This window comes from Rattus rattus, chromosome 1 (assembly GCF_011064425.1).
Source record: "Rattus rattus isolate New Zealand chromosome 1, Rrattus_CSIRO_v1, whole genome shotgun sequence".
Lineage (NCBI taxonomy): Eukaryota > Metazoa > Chordata > Mammalia > Rodentia > Muridae > Rattus > Rattus rattus.
The window spans coordinates 212,032,002-212,051,662 of NC_046154.1; the positions used below are offsets into that span (position 1 = coordinate 212,032,002).

Here is a 19,661-nt window from a genome sequence, read left to right on the forward strand (position 1 = left end):
TGCAAGATACGACACTGAGGCTTGAAGCAAAAGAGCAAGTTCATTTCCAGACACTTTCATGAAGAAAACCAAGCACAAAGCTGGCACTGCCCTTGGCTTTAAAATTACACAGACACAGACAGACAGACAGACACACACACACACAGGGATGGGGGTTGGGGACAGAAGGGCATAGACACATGTGTGAGCACCGGCTTGCTAGGACTCAACCTAGGTTAATGAAGAGAACACTCATTCAACAGACACGTTATCTACCCACTCACAATACCCAAACACCGGCAAAGACCAATTCACCCGCTTCAAAGTCTCTGCCCTCAAACACTTCAGTTCTTTAACTCTGATTTAACTACACAAAGGCCCAGCTGCTCCCCAAAGACATCCTGATTACCTAATGACTTATACCCATGACAGGTCATTCCTGAACAAGACAGTGGGATAAACAAGCTGAAGAGTGACCTGCTTTCTGTTTCCATCAAAGAGAAGGATGGGTCACACCGGCCACACAGCAAGACTTAATACAAGGCATTTGATACAGGGGCAACTCTATGCCTTCTCTACTTCTGCTCCTCTCTCTCTTGAGCAATTTCTCATTACCACCAACCTTACTCCCTTCATTCTACTCTGCAAATGTCACTTGTGAAAACCTACCTGTAGATTTTCTTACAAGACACTGTGAATGCCAAAAGTGACTTTTCAAAAATGGTCAGAATCATGCTATGTCTAGATTAGTCTAGGCTTGAATTACAGGAAACTGCTCGTGTCTCTCACTAGTCAGGCTTGGTGATGTGCAGGACCCTGAAATCACTATGGAAACCAGGTTGTGTGAGGAAGTAGGGCCAGTGACTCAGCAGGTGGCACTTCTCTACATGGCAGTAGCATCCAATGCTCTGACAAGACACCAGGCAGACACAACAAGGTTTCCTTTGTTACCTAACGAACAAACTGACAAGTGATTTGGCTATTGTACGAGCAGCTTTTAGATCAGCCAAAGTGTACGTAGTAAGAAAAGCAGAGAAAGCTGAGTCAGGCAGTGCAAAAAGGAAAAACAAACAAACAAACAAACAAACAAAAAAAACCCAAAAACAAACACACATACACATACAACTGCAGTGTTTACTATTAACCAGGGCCAGGACTTTTATTTACAGAGTTCCCAAATCAAAATAATTATATATCAAGCTTGGTAGGAAGACAAAACATTATTTCACAACCGCCACTACGTGTTTCTTCCTCTCTGACACAACTGGCACAGATCCAGGCTTGCTATGTTTACGACGATTCATTTCCCTAGAAAAAATAAAATATATAAAATGAGCAAGTACATAAGAAATTACCTCAGCCAAAAGAAATTAAATCATAAAGCATTTTCTTTCATTAGAAGAACTACTTAAAAAAGAATTTTCCAATGAGAATAGGCTAAAAGTTACATTCCACTTTTGTTATTTAACTGCTTTATATTAATAGTGTCTAAGGCCAGACCATTGGAATGCACCTGGTCTTGTGTGACCTTAGAAGCTAAGCAGGGTCACGACTGGCTACAGGTGGTGGGAGCCCACCGGGGAATACCCCTTAGAGCTGTCTGCTTCAGAGCCGTGTGTGTGACACAGGCCTTTAATCCCACCCTCAGGACCCAGAGACAGGTTGATCTCTGAGTCTAAGGCCAATCTGGCTCGGACCACCACACTGCAGACTCTCAAGAAAGAACAAAAATAAACCCTACAGCCCAGCATCCTTTCCTAAGTTTAAAAACAGTACAGTCAGTTATTAAGAGACATAAATATGATTAAACATGTACCCAAAGAGCAACAACAGTGACCCATAACAAAACCCAAAGCCTGAAGAACTTCAACACCGCATTCATCACAGGCTCCAGAGAGGAATTCTACAGGAGAAAGTGTGGGGGCTGGGCGAAGTTCTTTGGATTCAAAATGTTAACTCTTCAGAAGGTTGAGGAAGGAGGGTCACTTTAGCCCAGGCGGTCAAAACTAGCTTAGGAATCACAGTGAGTCCCTTACCTCAAGAAACAAGACATTAGCTCTCAAATGTTATGATTTGAATTTTTTAAAGAAATGATTGTTAAATATGAGTTTTTAAAATTCTTTGTAGTCCAGACTGGCTTTGAACTCATGGTCCAGAGTACTGGGATTCTAGGTATGTGCTACTGTACCCAACTTCTCTGAATTATTTAGAAAATACACAGTGTTTTATAATAATAGCTATATTACAACTGCTTTGTTTTGTTTTGTTTTTTTAAGACAGGGCTTCTCTGTGAATCTCTGGCTGTCTTGGAACTTGCTCTACTGACTGGGCTGGCCTCAAACTCAGAGTTCTTTCTCCCAAGTGCTGGAATTAAAGGCATGTGCCACCACTACTAGCTATAACTGATTTTTTAGCATTATGTCAGTAATTATAGCACTGGAGAGATGGAGACAGGAGGACCCCTAAAACTCACTGGCCAACTAGACCAGCAAGCAGCTGACTTCCAGGATCCCTGAAAGACTGTTCCAGACAGTAAGAGGGAAGGTGACACAGCAGAACACCTGACCTTGGCCTCTGGCCTGCACATGTACTCACATACATGTGCAAGGTCATATTTTAAAGTGGAACATTGTATGTTTCATTCGTGTCAAAGATGCTATGCCTGTACTGTTCCAAAGTTACCATATCTGTTGCTCAAACAAGCACAACAACACATTTTAAAGTCATGTACAAGTTTTAAATGTGGGCCTTTCCCTCTACCACCCCCTTTCTTTCATCCACACTGGCAACTGAACCCAGGGGCTTGTGCCCACGTACTTCCTCTACCATGATTCTGTTTCTCCAATGGAGAAGTGGGTTTTTTATAATTATTCACTTTTATCATTTGTACTTTAAACAAACATTCTCAAAAATAAATTATCATAATCTTATGAGATTATGTCTCCCTCTTTTTGGGAAAACCCAAGAAAAGTCATTCACACATGTGTCTAGTACATCAGTGTATAGACCACTCATTATGAGAAAGCTCTGCTCATGAGGGATGAGAGAGGGAAGACAGCTAAGAGCTGAGCTGAGAGTCAAATGTCTCAACACATACTTGCGGCGACGAGCCTCCTTCATAACACGCTGCTCCTGAATCTGGCTGTAGATAGATTTTGGCAGATGTCGGTGGCGAGCAATCCGTTTCACATGTGGATGGTACTGAAATTTTTCCTTTAACTTCTGGTTATAATCATTTGCTGCTCTTTCTCGTGATGTAAGCTAAAAATAAAGTGCATTTTGGTATCTCAAATTGTTTATAGTTTTTTGAGTATAAAAATCTAGGAAGCACCCTTTTTCCCCTTCTCAAAATTCAACTTTTACTACACACAAACAAAAGCAGCGGGGAGCTTGTGGACCTTACAAAGTTGTAGTATCACTCTGCAAGCAGCTACTGCTCTAGAACCAACAACGTGACAGGACGCCAGAAGGCGAACACAGCAGTGTCCGGAGTGGGCCGTGCCATGTGACCTGCTGGGGCCAGGCTGGTGCAGCCCTCAGAGGTTGAGTATACGAGGCACAGGGTACAGAAAAGGCATCCAGAACAATCAGTCAATTTAGATTTTGGTAAAAATCTAACTACATGAAAATAAAAAAGTATGCAACCCCATAAGGAGGTTTTGTTTATCAATGCTAAGAATAAAAGAAACACAGTAGAACATTTCATAATGAATGGAGACTGAGACATAGTGAACACCTAATGACAACCGAATTTAAAATAGAATTACCTTTGATCATTGCTTACTGCTGCTTGACTTTCCTGCCAGGGCTAAGCAGAAATCATTTCAAACCCAACATCCCTTCTTAGTACTTGTCTGTCACATAAACATGCCGCACAGCCCACCCGGGAAAGTGGACATTTAGAAAATATCAATAGCGACAAAACCCACAATCATCTTACAGCCCAGATGTAGCTGCACTTTCATGGAATCTATTTTAAATTTGGGTTTTCAGGTGTTTGCCATCAGATGATCTCTCAGGGACTTGCAGCCTTTGACATGTCCAATCATTACTGTGTAACAAACAGTAGAGGTGTACATCTAAATCCTAGGTTACTACTCTCTACATCATTTCCGTGTCCAATCAAAGAAAACAAAGAATGAGTGAATGTCAATTGATAAACCCTTTTGAAAGTGCATTTGTGTGTGCGCACCGATACAGCAGGTGTCTGTGAAGGCTAAAGTCCACACAGGATCTTCCTCCATTGTCCTCCACCTTATTTCTGGAGAAAGGTCTGCAATTCACCTAGCTGGTCAGCCACTCTAGCTAGTGAGCCCCAGGGACATTCCTGTCTTCTTCATGACACTGGGAGTGCTGGCCTACTGCTACGTCTGGCTTTTTAAAAACAAGAAACAAGAAAAGAGAAAAGAGAGAAGAAGGAAGAGGGAAGGGAAGAGGGAAGGGAAGAGGGAAGGGAAGAGAGACGAGAAGAGATCTCAGGTCCTCAGTCTTGCTTCCCAAGCACTCTACCAATGAGCAGACTCCCCAGCCTTGAAGGTGACTTTGATAGGAAAAAAAGTACCAGTGAGCCCTTGTTTTATTGCTAACTTTCTATGACAATGGTGTTATCCTGATTAAGTATTTCAAAAAGCTCTTAACCATGATATTCAATGAAATCGAAACCTGATTCTGTAGCTGTGAAAGAAAATCGGGCCTTACCACACCCAATTTTTCAGAGGCATTGGCTTTCCACAGCCGGATGTTCATCTCATCAGACCCACACAGAATGTACTTGCTGTCAGAAGTCCATTTCACGCAAATAACATGCTGCATGCGCCTCGTATGATACACTTCCCTGTAGAAAAGGAATTAAGTTTGTACCTTCAGGAGATGTAGAAGAGATTTTCTTTAAGCACTATCTACTGATGACCAGAACCCATTTCTGTGTCTGGAGGAAGTGTAAAAGGACGACTCAATTGAAACTCATTGTGTTTCCATTGACCTTAACTAATCTGGTTCTATTCTAAGTGCTTGAGAATTAGACAGACAAACAGACAGATAGATGGCCTGAAAGAATTTATAACTTAATAATAGATCTCTCCTGAGAGACACAGCCAGAATATGGCAAATACAGAGGCGAATGCCAGCAGCAAACCACTGAACTGAGAACAGGACCCCGTTGAAGGAATCAGAGAAAGGACTGAAGAGCTTGAAGGGCTCGAGACCCCATATGAACAACAATGCCAAGCAACTAGAGCTTCCAGGGACTAAGCCACTACCTAAAGACTATACATGGACTGACCCTGGACTCTGACCTCATAGGTAGCAATGAATGGCCTAGTAAGGGCACCAGTGGAAGGGAAAGCCCTTGGTCCTGCCAAGACTGAACCCCCAGTGAACGGGATTGTTGGGGGGAGGGCGGTAATGGGAGGAGGATGGGGAGGGGAGCACCCATATAGAAGGGGAGGAGTTAGGGGGATGTTTGCCTGGAAACTGGGAAAGGTAATAACAATTGAAATGTAAATAAGAAATACCCAATTTAATAAAGATGGGGGAAAAAATTAAAAAAAGAAAACAATATAAAAAAAGAAAGAAATATAAACACGCTAAGAAAAACCATACATAGAAAACTTGACAAAAACCGGCTTCTCCTCCTCCCTTCTTCTTCCTTTTTTGTTTTTGGTTTTTGGTTTTTTTTTTTGTTTGTTTGTTTTGAAACAGAATTTCTCTGCGTAGCCCTGGCTTATCCTACTCTGTAGACCAGGCTATCCTTGAACTCAAAGATCATCCTGCCTCTGCCTCCTGAGTGTGCCACCACTCCTGGCTAGACATAGCTTTTTTTTTTTTTTTTTTTTTTTTTTTTTTTTTTTTTTTTTTTTTTTTTTTTTCGAGCTGGGGACCTAACCAGGGCCTTGCGCTTGCTAGGCAAGCGCCTACCACTGAGCTAAATCCCCAACCCCGACATAGCTTATTTTTAATATTTACTCATCCCCAATTTAATTTGGATCAACAGTCACTCTCTCTTCAATGCTATTTTACTGGAAAATAAAATGAACACAGTGGCCTACCTACACAAAGCGCCCTATGTGCTCAGTCCAGCTCTCATTTTTGCTTGGGCACACTGTTCTAAGAGCCTAACTGAAGTGCGAGTTTATTCACAGGTGTGAAAATGCAGGGAGGGCTGCAGAAGTGTCTGACGGGCTGAGGTAAGAATCAGTTAATAAATGGCGATGTCAAGTCAGACCTATTTGGAAATGCTGTGAAACATGCTAAATGAATTCACAGAAGATACTATATTGGGAAGTGTTAAGAAGAGCGTTTCAAACAAGTAAAAGGTCAAAGAAATTAAGATGATACTTCTTAATTCCAAATACAGAAAAAAAAAGTCAAAATGCAGAGGGTATGACAGAAAGGACCCAAGTGCACAGTAAAGTAAGAACTACAGGACAGCCACATCAGATATAACCTATGTTTATAGACCGATCTAAAGTGCACTCACAAACTGGCCTTGTTCATTGCTTCTAAGATACATATTAAACATTAAAACCTTCAAGAATGTTATTTTTAAAGAGGGGACAATAGTTATTGAAATGAAGCTTGGATAAAAGACTCTTCCCTGCAACGTCCTGCTTTTTGTCTGTTGAGCTCTTACTATCTTTTTTACTTTTTTTTTTTTTTTTTTTTTTTAAAGGGGGTTTTTTTTTTTTGTTCTTTTTCAGAGCTGGGGACCGAACCCAGGGCCTTGCGCTTCCTAGGTAGCGATCTATCACTGAGCTAAATCCCCAGCCCCCTATCTTTACTTTCTTAAAGACCACTCCCCTAACACACACACACACACACACACACACACACACACACTTTTCACAAGGTGGCTCGAGTTACGACTGAAATTCAATGAAGCTTCAGTAACCATCAAACATTACTTGTTCACCTCTAGGCATTTCAGTAAGTCAAAAGCCTCCTCAGTGGTGAACTGTATGGTTCTTAACCTCTGTTGCAATATGCCACATGTATTAGGTTCACTAAAATCTGTATCAGGAGACACTTTTAAAAACTTAAAATAGTTGGAAGTAAATTTATTTTCTCATGCGATTGCTACTGATTTTCTTTGCTTAGTAAGTACTGAATGAAATCTCACTAGAAACATACTTCCAAATACCGTTTTTATTGAAGTTTAAAAACGTGGGTAAAAAAGAGTTTGCTGCCAATATAATGAATTGAGTTTAATTCCTGGAACCTGCATAGTGGAAAGGCCTGCACTGAGTTCCACAGTGGTTCTCTGACTCCACATGTACACCACAGCAGGTGTGCAAACACACATATACACAATAAAGAGACAAGTATTTTCAACAATGAAAACAAATTTACTCTTCAAGGGCCAGCACAATCTATATAGCCCACCAGCAAATTTACTCAATGGGCTGGGGAGGTAGCTTTCTGGCAGGCATGAAGCCCTAGGTTTGCCTGCAGCACTGTATAAGACCAGGCATGGTGGTGGGCATGTGGTGTATGCCTGCAATCCCAGCACTTGGGAAGTGGAGGCAGGATCAGAAGTCCAATGTCGTCTCTGGTTAGATAGCAATTTTAAGTCCAGCCTTAATACAAGATATTCTTCAAACAAAACAAAACTATACCTAAAACCAAAGACTGAATTTCAATCACTTTAAAGTCTTTCAAGAGTAAGCATTTAAAATACAGGCATTCGGGGTTGGGGATTTAGCTCAGTGATAGAGCGCTTGCCTAGGAAGCACAAGGCCCTGGGTTCGGTCCCCAGCTCCGAAAAAAAAAAGAACCAAAAAAAAAAAAAACAGGCATTTGAGGCATTGGCTAAGCTTGGTTATACAGGCTCTGTAAGGAGAGAAAGGAAGAGCAGACCATGGGAAATGAACTGGAACTGGCTCTCAAGCAGATGAAAGAGAGGAATGACATGTATCTAACAGAAAGAACACTCCTAAGACTGTATGTTCCCATGACAGCAGGACAAAATCCTTCAGCAATGGTACATAAGAATTCCTTTCTACAACTGCGGAACCAGCCGAGCTTTCTAGCTAGACCTGCATTTAGAAGCTCATATGGCTTTGGAGTAACTCCTGAATGTGGCTGCAGGGCTCAATGTACCCTGATGTACTCAAGCCATCCATTCTGCTCCTCTGGCTTGTTCTATCCACTCTGTTTACACAGAGTCTTAGTATGACCCTGCCACCTTTAGAAGACTGGGTGCCAAATAAATGATGGACTCTGACTCTTCACACTTCTAAAGGGGAGACTCTTGTAGGAAATGATAAGCTATGCAAAGAATTGTGAGGCCACATAAGAGCCACCTAAGAACCACCATCAGCAGTTTCACCGGAGACATGAACAGAGGTAACTGAAACTATCAGAACATTCTCATTAGTGTGCATCTGAGTCGTCTCATCTGTGATGACAAACAGTGATGGCAACTGTCTGCTGGTAATGATGGGAGACACAAGAGTCACATGAGAGTGGAGACAGATACAACCATCACACGTTAGAACATGGAACACTCTGGCTAAGCAGACTGCCTCCAACTGCAAAGGAAGTTCTCGGCTCTCAGCTGGGACGACAGAGACCAGCGTGGTAGGCCTTCAGGGAGGTGTCATTCTCTAGGTGGGCAGAGGCTCGCTCAACACTTGCAGAACTGAGATTAAGAAGCTTCTTCAACTCTACCCTCCACACCCTGCCTAGTCCTGACCCTGTCTCACTGAATGGAGAGTGAGTCAGGAAGGGACAAGAAACCAAACTTCATTCTTCCAAATGGTCCAAAAGCCTTTGCTACAGGAGGGGGGCTAGTTTATTACTAGGAATAATGATCTAAATTCTCACTATTGCACTACAATGGTCTGTTATCTTCATCCTGTACTAACTGCATCATCAAAGTGGTCGTTCTTTAAAAGGAGGTGAAAGGTTCTAGAAAAACTCTTCCAATCTCTGGAAAGTTATAAGCATGGCACCACCTCCTCACAGAGCTGACAGTAGCACCCTTACCACCTCCTACCTCCCACACAGGCTCTGTCTTCTCCTTACCATACACACTTTCTCCTTCTCTTTCCCATCACCGACAATGTCTCCTCAGTGTCTTCACCTAATTATAATCTTGTCAAATAAGCCTAGGCACTTAACCAAGAAAGGGTACACACACACACACACACACACACACACACACGTATGTTTATGTATGCATATATAAGTATATATACATTTAGTTATATTATAATGTGCGTTATAAGTAGCCATATATCTTTGAGTGATACTATCAATCTTTTAATAGTTTTTGTTTTATTGTGGTTTTAGAGGGTTGCCCAGGATAGCCTGTGTGCTGGTCTTTGTCAACTTGACACAAGCTAGAGTCATCTGAAAAGAAGGACCCTGAGGGGTTGGGGATTTAGCAAGCACAAGGCCCTGGGTTCAGTCCCCAGCTCCGAAAAAAAGAAAAGGGAAAAAAAAAAAAGGACCCTGAAGTGAGAAAAATGCCTCCATCAGACTGAGCTAAAGGCAGGTGTGTGGGGCATTTTCTGTAATGACTGATGTATGAGGCCCATCCCACTGTGAGTGGTGCCATCCCTGGACAGGTGGTCCTGAGTGATTAAAAACAGTTGGTTAAGCAAGCCACTGGGAGGTAAGCCAGTAGGCAGAATCCTCCATGGCCTTTGCTTCTGTTCCTACCTTCAGGTTCTTGCCTTGAGTTCCTGTCCTGAATCCCCTTCATGATGGACCAACTAGGATGTCTAAGCCAAGTAAACCCTTTCCTCCCCAAGTTGCTTTTGGTCATGATATTTCAGAACAGCAAGAGTGCAAGCCGAATACTGCCTGACGATCTTCCTGCTTCTAACTCCTGAGTACCAAAAGTAAATGCTACCAAGCTTTGCTATCACAATTTTTATGAGAACAGTTGTTTTGGTTTCCTTTGGTTTATGTGTACGTTTGGGAACATGTCTAAGCATTACTAAAGAACAAGGAGAAAGTGTATGTAAGTGCTTTGAACACCACAGCACATGAATCAGGCTTTAAGGAGGAGTAAATGGTCCAAGGGAAGGACTCACTGGTAGAACATTCTCCTGAGGGCTCATGTTCAATCTGCAGCATCACAAAGTCAGCCAGTAAAGCAAAACATAAAGCACAAAATTTCCCCGAAGTCCCTTAGAGGGCCATAGTTTTCTATAAATTACCTCAACACAAACAGAAATCTGTTATGGTATAATACATGGATGCAAACATGCTATACTGAGTTATATACAATAAGCAGTAGAGTTAAGCAGTAGAAAACAACATAAATCTTAAAAACAGGAACGACAGTAAATCTGCCCACAGACTGAGATATACAAATGGGATGGCTCAGCACTAACTCTCCAGCTCTCAGTGAAGTCACTATGGCAATGGCATCTTGTCCCCACTTTGTTTCTGTCTGCTCAGAATACTTCCCAGCCTTCCTTCCCAGCCAATATTTGGGGACTGCCCATCAATCATGGTCCAGGTTATGTGAAAGCTTAAACAAAAAAAACCAGAAATAACTGTCATGCAGTTTTCAGGATATACTGCTGAGCTTTGCGAGAGAGCAGATGTTACTAGGCACTAACCCACACACGAGCACTGATGTAATTGGGACTTTGTCTTTAAAACTGCTGTACCCAAGCTTGGTCACCAAGAGACTTTTCAGAGGCATAAGCCTGCTGTAGGTCTGGCCATTAATAAAATGCCCAAAAACTTTTAATTGGGTCACTCAGCACGGTTGTCAATAACTACTATATCATGTGGTTCAGAACTTATTACTGAGTAAACTAGAAAGGAAGGAAATGAATTTACCAAATAAAACTGTTTTCCTTTCAATCTTTGGCTGGTTAAATGAGTTGGATTTGAATGTATACAAAACAATATTAGGGAATATTACTTATTGCTTTAAAAAATACTCTCAGCACAAAAATCCCTGAAAGAATTACAGGAAAACACAATCAAACAGGTGAAGGAATTAAAAATGGAAATAGAAACAATACAGAAAGCACAAACAGAGACAATACTGGATATAGAAAACCAAAGGAAGAGACAAGGAGCCGTAGATACAAGCATCACCAACAGAATACAAGAGATAGAACAGAGAATCTCAGGAGCAGAAGATTCCGTAGAAATCATCGACTCAACTGTCAAAGATAATGTAAAACGGAAAAAGCTACTGGTCCAAAACATACAGGAAATCCAGGACTCAATGAAAAGATCAAACTTAAGGATAATAGGTATAGAAGAAAGTGAAGACTCCCAGCTCAAAGGACTAGTAAATATCTTCAACAAAATTGTAGAAGAAAACTTTCCCAACCTGAAGAAAGAGATGGTCCAAATAGATTGGACCAGAAAAGAAACTCCTCCCATCACATAACAGTCAAAACGCAAAATGCATAAAACAAAGAAAGAATATTAAAATAATCCCATGCTTCCTATCAGACCACCACAGGCTAAAGCTGGTCTTCAATAACTATAAGGAAAGAACGCCAACATATACATGGAAGTTGAACAATGCTCTACTCAATGATAACCTGGTCAAGGAAGAAATTAAAGACTTCTTAGAATTTAATGAAAATGAGGTACAACATACCCAAACTTATGGGACACAATGAAAGCTGTGCTAAGAGGAAAACTCATAGCGCTGAGTGCCTGCTGAAAAAAAACAGGAGAGAGCATATACTAGCAGCTTGACAGCACACCTAAAAGTTCTAGAACAAAAAGAAGCAAATACACCCAGGAGGAGTAGAAGGCAGGAAATAAACTCAGAGCTGAAATCAACCAAATAGAAACAAAAAGGACTATACAAAGAATCAACAGAACCAAAAGCTGGTTCTTTGAGAAAATCAACAAGATAGATAAACCCTTAGCCAGACTAACCAGAAGACACAGGGAGTGTGTCCAAATTAACGAAATCAGAAATGAAAAGGGAGACCTAACAACAGAATCAGAGGAAATTCAAAAAACCATCAAATCCTACTTCAAAAGACTATATTCAACAAAACTTGAAAACCTGCAGGAAATAAGACAATTTCTTAGACAGATACCAGGTACCGAAGTTAAATCAGAAACAGATAACCATTTAAACAACCCCATAACTCCTAAAGAAATAGAAGCAGTCATTAAAAGTCTCCCAACCAAAAAGAGCCCAGGTCCAGATGAGTTCAGTGCAGAATTCTACCAGACCTTCATAGAACACCTCATACCAATACTATCCAAACTATTCCACAAAATGGAAACAGACGGAGCGCTACCGAATTCCTTCCATGAATTACTCTTATAATTACTCTTATACCTAAACCACACAAAGACCTTGAAGAGAACTTCAGACCAATTTCCCTTATGAATATCGATGCAAAAATACTCAAAAAATTCTTGCAAGCCAAATCTAATAACACATTAAAACAATCATCCATCATGATCAAGTAGGCTTCATCCCAGGTATGCAGGAATGGTTTAATATACGGAAAACCATCAACGTAATCCACTATATAAACAAACTGAGAGATAAAAACCACATGATCATTTCATTAGATGCTGAGAAAGCATTTGACAAAATTCAATACCCCTTCGTGATAAAAGTCCTGGAAAGATCAGGAATTCAAGGTCCATACCTAAACATAGTAAAAGCCATATACAGCAAACCAGTGGCTAACATTAAACTAAATGGAGAGAAACTTGAAGCAATCCCACTAAAATCAGGAACTAGACAAGGCTGCCCACTCTCTCCCCACTTATTCAATATAGTTCTTGAAGTTCTAGCCAGAGCAATCAGACAACAAAAGGAGATCAAAGGGATACAGATTGGAAAAGAAGAAGTCAAAATATCACTATTTGCAGATGATATGATAGTATATTTAAGTGATCCCAAAAGTTCCACCAAAGAACTACTAAAGCTGATAAACAATTTCAGCAAAGTGGCTGGGTATAAAATTAACTCAAATAAATCAGTAGCCTTCCTCTACACAAAAGAGAAACAAGCCGAGAACGAAACTAGCGAAACCACACCCTTCATAATAGTCCCAAATAATATAAAATACCTCAGTGTGACTTTAACCAAGCAAGTGAAAGATCTGTACAATAAGAACTTCAAGCCTCTGAAGAAAGAAATTGAAGAAGATCTCAGAAGGTGGAAAGATCTCCTATGCTCATGATTTGGCAGGATTAATATAGTAAAAATGGCCATTTTACCAAAAGCAATCTACAGATTCAATGCAATCCCCATCAAAATTCCAACCCAATTCTTCAAAGAGTTAGACAGAACAATTTTCAAATTCATCTGGAATAACAAAAACCCAGGATAGCTAAAACTATCCTCAACAATAAAAAAGGATTTCCAGGGAATCACTATCCCTGAACTCAAGCAGTATTACAGAGCAATAGTGGTAAAAACTGCATGGTATTGGTACAGAGACAGACAGATAGACCAATGGAACAGAATTGAAGACCCAGAAATGAACCCACACACCTATGGGCACTTGATTTTTGACAAGGAGCCAAAATCATCCAATGGAAAAAAGACAGCATTTTCAGCAAATGGTGCTGGTTCAACTGGAGGTCAGCATGTAGAAGAATGCAGATCGATCCATGCTTATCACCCTGTACAAAGCTTAAGTCCAAGTGGACCAAGGACCTCCACATCAAACCAGATACACTCAAACTAATAGAAGAAAAACTGGGGAAGCATCTCGAGCACATGGTCACTGGAGAAAATTTCCTGAACAAAACACCAATGGCTTATGCTCTAAGATCAAGAATTGACTAATGGGATCTCATAAAACTACAAAGCTTCTGTAAGGCAAAGGACACTGTTGTTAGGACAAATCGGCAACCAATAGATTGGGAAAAGATCTTTATCAATCCTACAACTGATAGATGGCTTATATCCAAAATATACTAAGAACTCACGAAGTTAGATTGCAGGGAGACAAACAACCCTATTAAAAAATGGGGTTCAGAGCTAAACAAAGAATTCACAGCTGAGAACTGTCCAATGTTTGAGAAGCAACTAAAGAAATGTTCAACATCTTTAGTCATAAGGGAAATGCAAATCAAAACAACCGTGAGATTTCACCTCACACCAGTCAGAATGGCTAAGATCAAAACCTTCGGCAACAGCAGATGCTAGCGAGGATGTGGAGAAAGAAGAACATTCCTCCATTGTTGGTGGGATTGCAGACTGCTACAACCATTCTGTAAATCAGTCTGGAGGTTCCTCAGAAAATTGGACATTGTACTACCTTAGGACCAGCTATACCTCTCTTAGGCATATACCCAAAAGATGCCCCAACATATAACAAAGACACATGCTCCACTATGTTTATAGCAGCCTTATTTATAATAGCCAGAAGCTGGAAAGAACCCAGATGCCCTTTAACAGAGGAATGGATACAGAAAATGTGGTACATCTACACAATGGAATACTACTCAGCTATCAAAAACAATGACTTTAAGAAATTCATAGGCCAATGGATCGAACTGGAAAATATCATCCTGAGTGAGGTAACCCAATCACAGAAAAACACACATTGTATGCACTCATTAATAAGTGGTTATCAGCCCAAATGATCGAATTACCCTAGATGCACAGAACAGATGAAACTCAAGAAGGATGACCAAAATGTAGATGCTTCACTCCTTCTTTAAAAGGGAGAACAGGGAGGCAAAGTCTAGACCAGAGGCTGAAGGAATGCCCATTCAGAGCCTGCCCCACATGTGGCCCATACATATACATCCACCAAACTAGATAAGATGGATGAAGCAAAGAAGTGCAGGATGACAGGAACCGGATGTAGATCTCTCCTGAGAGACACAGCTAGATTACAGCAAATACATAGGCGAATGCCAGCAACAAACCACTGAACTGAGAACAGGACCCCCGTTGAAGGAATCAGAGAAAGAACTGGAAGAGCTGAAAGGACTTGAGACCCCATGTGAACAACAATGCCAAGCAACCAGAGCTTCCAGGGACTAAGCCACTACCCAAAGACTATGCATGGACTGACCCTGGGATCCAACTGCATAGGTAGCAATGAATATCCTAGTAAGAGCACCAGTGGAAGGGGAAGCCCTTGGTACTGCCAAGACTGAACCCCCAGTGAACGGGATTGTTGGGAGGAGGGCGGTAATGGGAGGAGGATGGGGAGGGGAAGCCTATATAGAAGGGGAGGGTTAGGGGATGTCTGCCTGGAAACCGGGAAAAGTAATAACAATTGAAATGTAAATAAGAAATACCCAATTTAAAAAAGATGGAAAAAATAAAAAATAAATAAAAAAAATGTGTATAGAAAAACTACTTTCAGAATAAAATTATCTGAGTTCTGTACTGTCAAACTAAATTTTTATTAATTATATAGAAATAATCTCCTAGTCAATAAAACAAACCACCTGATTTATCCTAACTTGATACTGCAGTAGTCTACAATCCATTTCACAATACATGGGTGTAAGCTATACTATATACACATAACCAACCCACCTTTTAAGAAAAGATATATCATTATCAAGAGTAAATTTCACCAAGAGTAAGTGGCTGTCTGGTGAGCACATACCTGCTTCGGCTTTTGTCCACAGGGAAGATTCTAATAGACTTATCAAAGCTAGCAGACACAAATTCCTTCCCAGTCGGAGAGTAGTCTACATCAAGCACTGCAGATACATGATCCAGGTGGACCATAACAGGAGTGTCCAGTGCACGCATATCAAAAGTATACAAGCTGTAAAACATTGTTTAAATATTAGATTTAAATTTCTAGAAAGAAGCCATATGTAGTATTAAAAGATATTAGTAAAAATAAGAACATTAGCTAAATAATGATCCTCATAATAAGCACTCTGATTCTGAATACCAGCAAGGTAGGAAGGTACAGAGAATTCTCATTACTTTGTAAGATCGTACAAAACCAAAACAACAACAAACAAAAAAAATCAAACCATTAGATGGCTCAGTTGATAAAGCTCTGTGTGCTCCTGGACCCGAGCACAAACCCCAGAACCCACATGGTAGGAGAGAACCAACTCCACACAGCACCACGGGCTGTGCATGTGCAGACACAGCATGCACGCACACATACAAACACCCCACTACTAAACAAACAAATGTGGAAGAGGCCAGAGAGCTGATTTGCTCTTTGAGGACAGAAGTTGGCTGCGTGCATTCTGGAAGACAGCCCTCTGGAGAGCCTGAGCAGTTGGCAATTCCCAAACTACGGAAAAACAATTCTGTTTTGTTGTGGTTGGTCTTGTGTGCCGTGTATTCAGATGCTGAGTTTATACCTGAGATCAGATTACAGTCTGCACATGGACATTTTATTGACAAAGGCTGCAACAAATGCTCCCCAGTAATCTGACTGGACTATAAAAGCCTGGAGCTTGTGACTGGGCAGGAGAGGAAGGTGAGTCTTGAGGTGGGGTTGGGGGGATCTCAGGTAGGGACCATAAGGAAAAAGAAGAGAGAAGAGGTAGAAAAGATGGCTGCCATGAGGTAAGATGAACCATGAGCATGTGGCCTGAGGACACACATGGACAGTAACCAGACGAGACTCAAATTCAAGTAACACAGGGCTTATGGCTGGGATGTAGGTTCAACAGCTCAGAACCCTTGCACAGTGCCAGCAGGCTGTAATACAATACCAGGATTCTGTGTCTTTTATTTGGGAGCTAAACTAGATAGAATGAGGCAGAAACTCCCCTTAAAATTACAATACTCTTTTCTTTTAGCAAATTGGTTTTTTTTTTCTAAATATATTGTCTTGTCATTGTGTGAAGGAAAAAAATACAAGTCTGTTCAAATTCCAAGCAAATAAATTCATGTGGCCAGAAATGCCTAACATTGTGAGCTATGAGAATCCTTTAGGCAACTCTCTATTCTAAAGCTCCTGACAGACAACAAATGCACTGCACTGACTGGTTTAAGTGATCTGCCTACTGCCTACCGGAATAATCAGCTGCTGTAGACCTGAATTTAGGCTTTAATTCAAAGTTATAATATTAAAAGGAAAATAAAGATACAAAACAGAGACACCACAAAAGGATCTATGTTGTCTGAGAGAAGCCTTCGTGTGGTCCTGGTCCTTCAGCCATGTATCCAGTTTTTTTCAACTCCTCCTTGGCTCAGCTTTCCCAGTGCTGGGATTACAGGCGTATGCTATCACAGACAGCCACCAAGGATATTTTAAAGATAGGGACAATTATGGAAAAGTACTAGCCATTTCTTGTGAGAAATATGTTTTGTTTTAGAAAATGTATATAAACCTTTCCAAGGGGGAAAAATGAGAAATTCTGAAGCAGCTCTGAAAGAAGATTATGTCGGCAAACAGTTAGCTTCAGTGAACTTTAGAAATCTTAGCAGCGAGGTCACCACTCTGCAGTATTGCTCGTCTTTTACTGCCCTTAATGGTAACAGCCCCATTTCATTTCCAAGCATCCATCACAGTGAGCAAAGGCTTCAATGTGGTTGGACATTGCTAATTAAGGAATCCCCTGGGCTTCGTCTCAGCACAGGAAATTCTGAGGGAGCACCCTGTAGTCCTGTGTACGATCTGTCACTGTCATATCTATACACTGGACACTATTTTTTACTTATGTGTGTGCTTCCTTATCTGTATGTGCACTACATATGTGTAGGTGCCTTCAGAAGGCATCATATTCTTGAAACAGAAGTTACAGGTGGTTGGTTGTGAGGTGCCTCATGTGGGAGCGGAGACCAGAACTCCTCTACGAGAGTATCAAGTCCTCTAAACTGCTGAACCATCTCTCCAGCCCCCGGTGGACAAATTTTAAATAAAGAAAATCTAAAGGTAAAACTTACCAACAAGCTTGTACCTTCTCAAAACATATATTAAGAATGTACTTAAAAATAATAAATACATTACAAACATAATTTTCACTAGATTAACCTCTCTGGTTGTAAATCTCACCTGATGACAACAGTGAAGAGATAAAATGAGACAGCAATGTTCAATGTCAACAGGAGTAAAGCACTAGAGAAGGACTCGTTAAATCTCAGAGTTCAAAACAAGCCTGCTAAGCCATTTTACAGGCACATACTAAACTAAAACCTGAATAGTCACTTTCTGTCTGCTTTAATGACAGCAAACAGTGTAACCACAGGATCCTCACCTGAGGGGTCACAATACTTGTGAAGAAGACACCGTTCCTAACAAACCAGCATTACATGCTCACCTTTGTTTGTTTGTTCTCAATGTCTTTCCATAGAACCCCAGCTGGCCTTGAACATACTACCTCATAATCCATGGGAGTCTCAAACTCAATCCTCCTGCCTCAACCTCGTGAGTGCGAGGGAAATAGAATGGCCCATATAAGAGAGCACTCAGTTTCTTCCGTTTGGTCAAGTGAGCCATGAGGTATTCACTGTAACTATCCACCCTAGGCATTACAAAATAAAAGCAGCCAAAACCCGTGCGTAAGCAAATAAGCATGGCCTTCCCATGAACTGTGCAAACAGGCTTTACCAGAGATGTTAGTTTACGATGCTTTGTCTAAGTCATTCTAAAATTGGACAAAATATTTTTTCTAAAAATCTCTTCTCCAATGTGGAAATTATTTTTAGCAAAAGAAATATGAAGGTTTATTTACCAAGTAAAATATATTATATTAACAAGGCAATGTGACAGAACCATTTTTGTTAGGAGTAAGTTTCTAAAAGGAGAGACACTTACTTATAGTCTTCATTGGCTGCAGTAAAATTGAAAGCTTCCATAGGGTTCCAACAGATTGTATTTGTTCTCATATCTAGGATAACCTAAGAAAGGAAGATAACATTATCCCATTACTATAAAACTAATAGATACAAAATAAGTAAATTTTCTACTTTTTTTCTGATTTAAGCTAATACTTTCGGACGCACAATACATAATGCAAAGAAGTCGGTGACTGTTTTCTGAGAACAGATTGTAGTATAAACAACAGAACAATATTTAACACCTAGTCCCTGAACCTCAAATAACAACAATTAGTTAGAAACTGAAGCATGTATTATTTTTTTAATACTTTTAATACTTCTGAATTTATCAACACATTAGAAAATGTTTTGTTTTTCTTATTCTTTTGACAGAGTCTTATGAAGTCCAGGCTGGCCTGAAACTCAGTGTTTCAAAATGACCTTGAATTCTGGATTATCCTGCCTTCACCTAGCAAATGTTAGGACGACAGACCTGAATCACCGCATTTAGCTATCTTCTGTTATATGTGAACTGTGCCAATGGACTCATGGTACATAAATGATATCTAGCCCTTCTTCTGCTCTAGCAATAGTACAAATGCTTGCTATCAATCTTATACTCTGCTTAAAACAGCAGTCCATTCTATATGCAAACAGTAGTTCTCTCTCTCTTGAAAGTCAGCATAAGGAAGCATTAGCTTTGATAGCTAAGTCCTGAAATGACCATGGTGAATGAAATGACTACTAAAAAGCCTCTCATCAAGCAGAGTCAAACTAGCATCAGCATATAATTAAAATAGTTCATTATGTGAGTGAGTTCTAAAACTGTCTTGAATAAAATGCATATATCATGTGATAATCAAGCCCCCTTTCCCAAATACCTTTTACTTTAAAAGTTTCAATTTAGCAAGCATTAATTAGATGCCTAAAATGTACTAGCATTATGGAAGTCACAAAGAAACAGAGTCTAAAATCAATGGAGAGTTGAATGTTAATATCATCATTCTGGGGT

At 40.4% G+C, this 19,661-nt stretch overlaps 1 protein-coding gene across 1 annotated transcript in view; it reads right to left on the reverse strand.

Moving 5' to 3' along the window:
- Nucleotides 1-1,112: 1,112 nt before the first annotated feature.
- Dcaf13 (DDB1 and CUL4 associated factor 13) overlaps nucleotides 1,113-19,661 on the reverse strand; it is a 33,654-nt gene continuing 15,105 nt past the window's right edge. The window contains exons 7-11 of the mRNA XM_032914590.1: nucleotides 18,648-18,730; nucleotides 15,519-15,683; nucleotides 4,678-4,813; nucleotides 3,077-3,240; nucleotides 1,113-1,287 (exon numbers count right to left, since the gene is read on the reverse strand). Of these exons, the coding sequence (XP_032770481.1) occupies nucleotides 1,200-1,287; nucleotides 3,077-3,240; nucleotides 4,678-4,813; nucleotides 15,519-15,683; nucleotides 18,648-18,730 (636 nt within the window). The 3' untranslated portion in view covers nucleotides 1,113-1,199. The remainder of the gene's footprint in view (nucleotides 1,288-3,076; nucleotides 3,241-4,677; nucleotides 4,814-15,518; nucleotides 15,684-18,647; nucleotides 18,731-19,661) is intronic.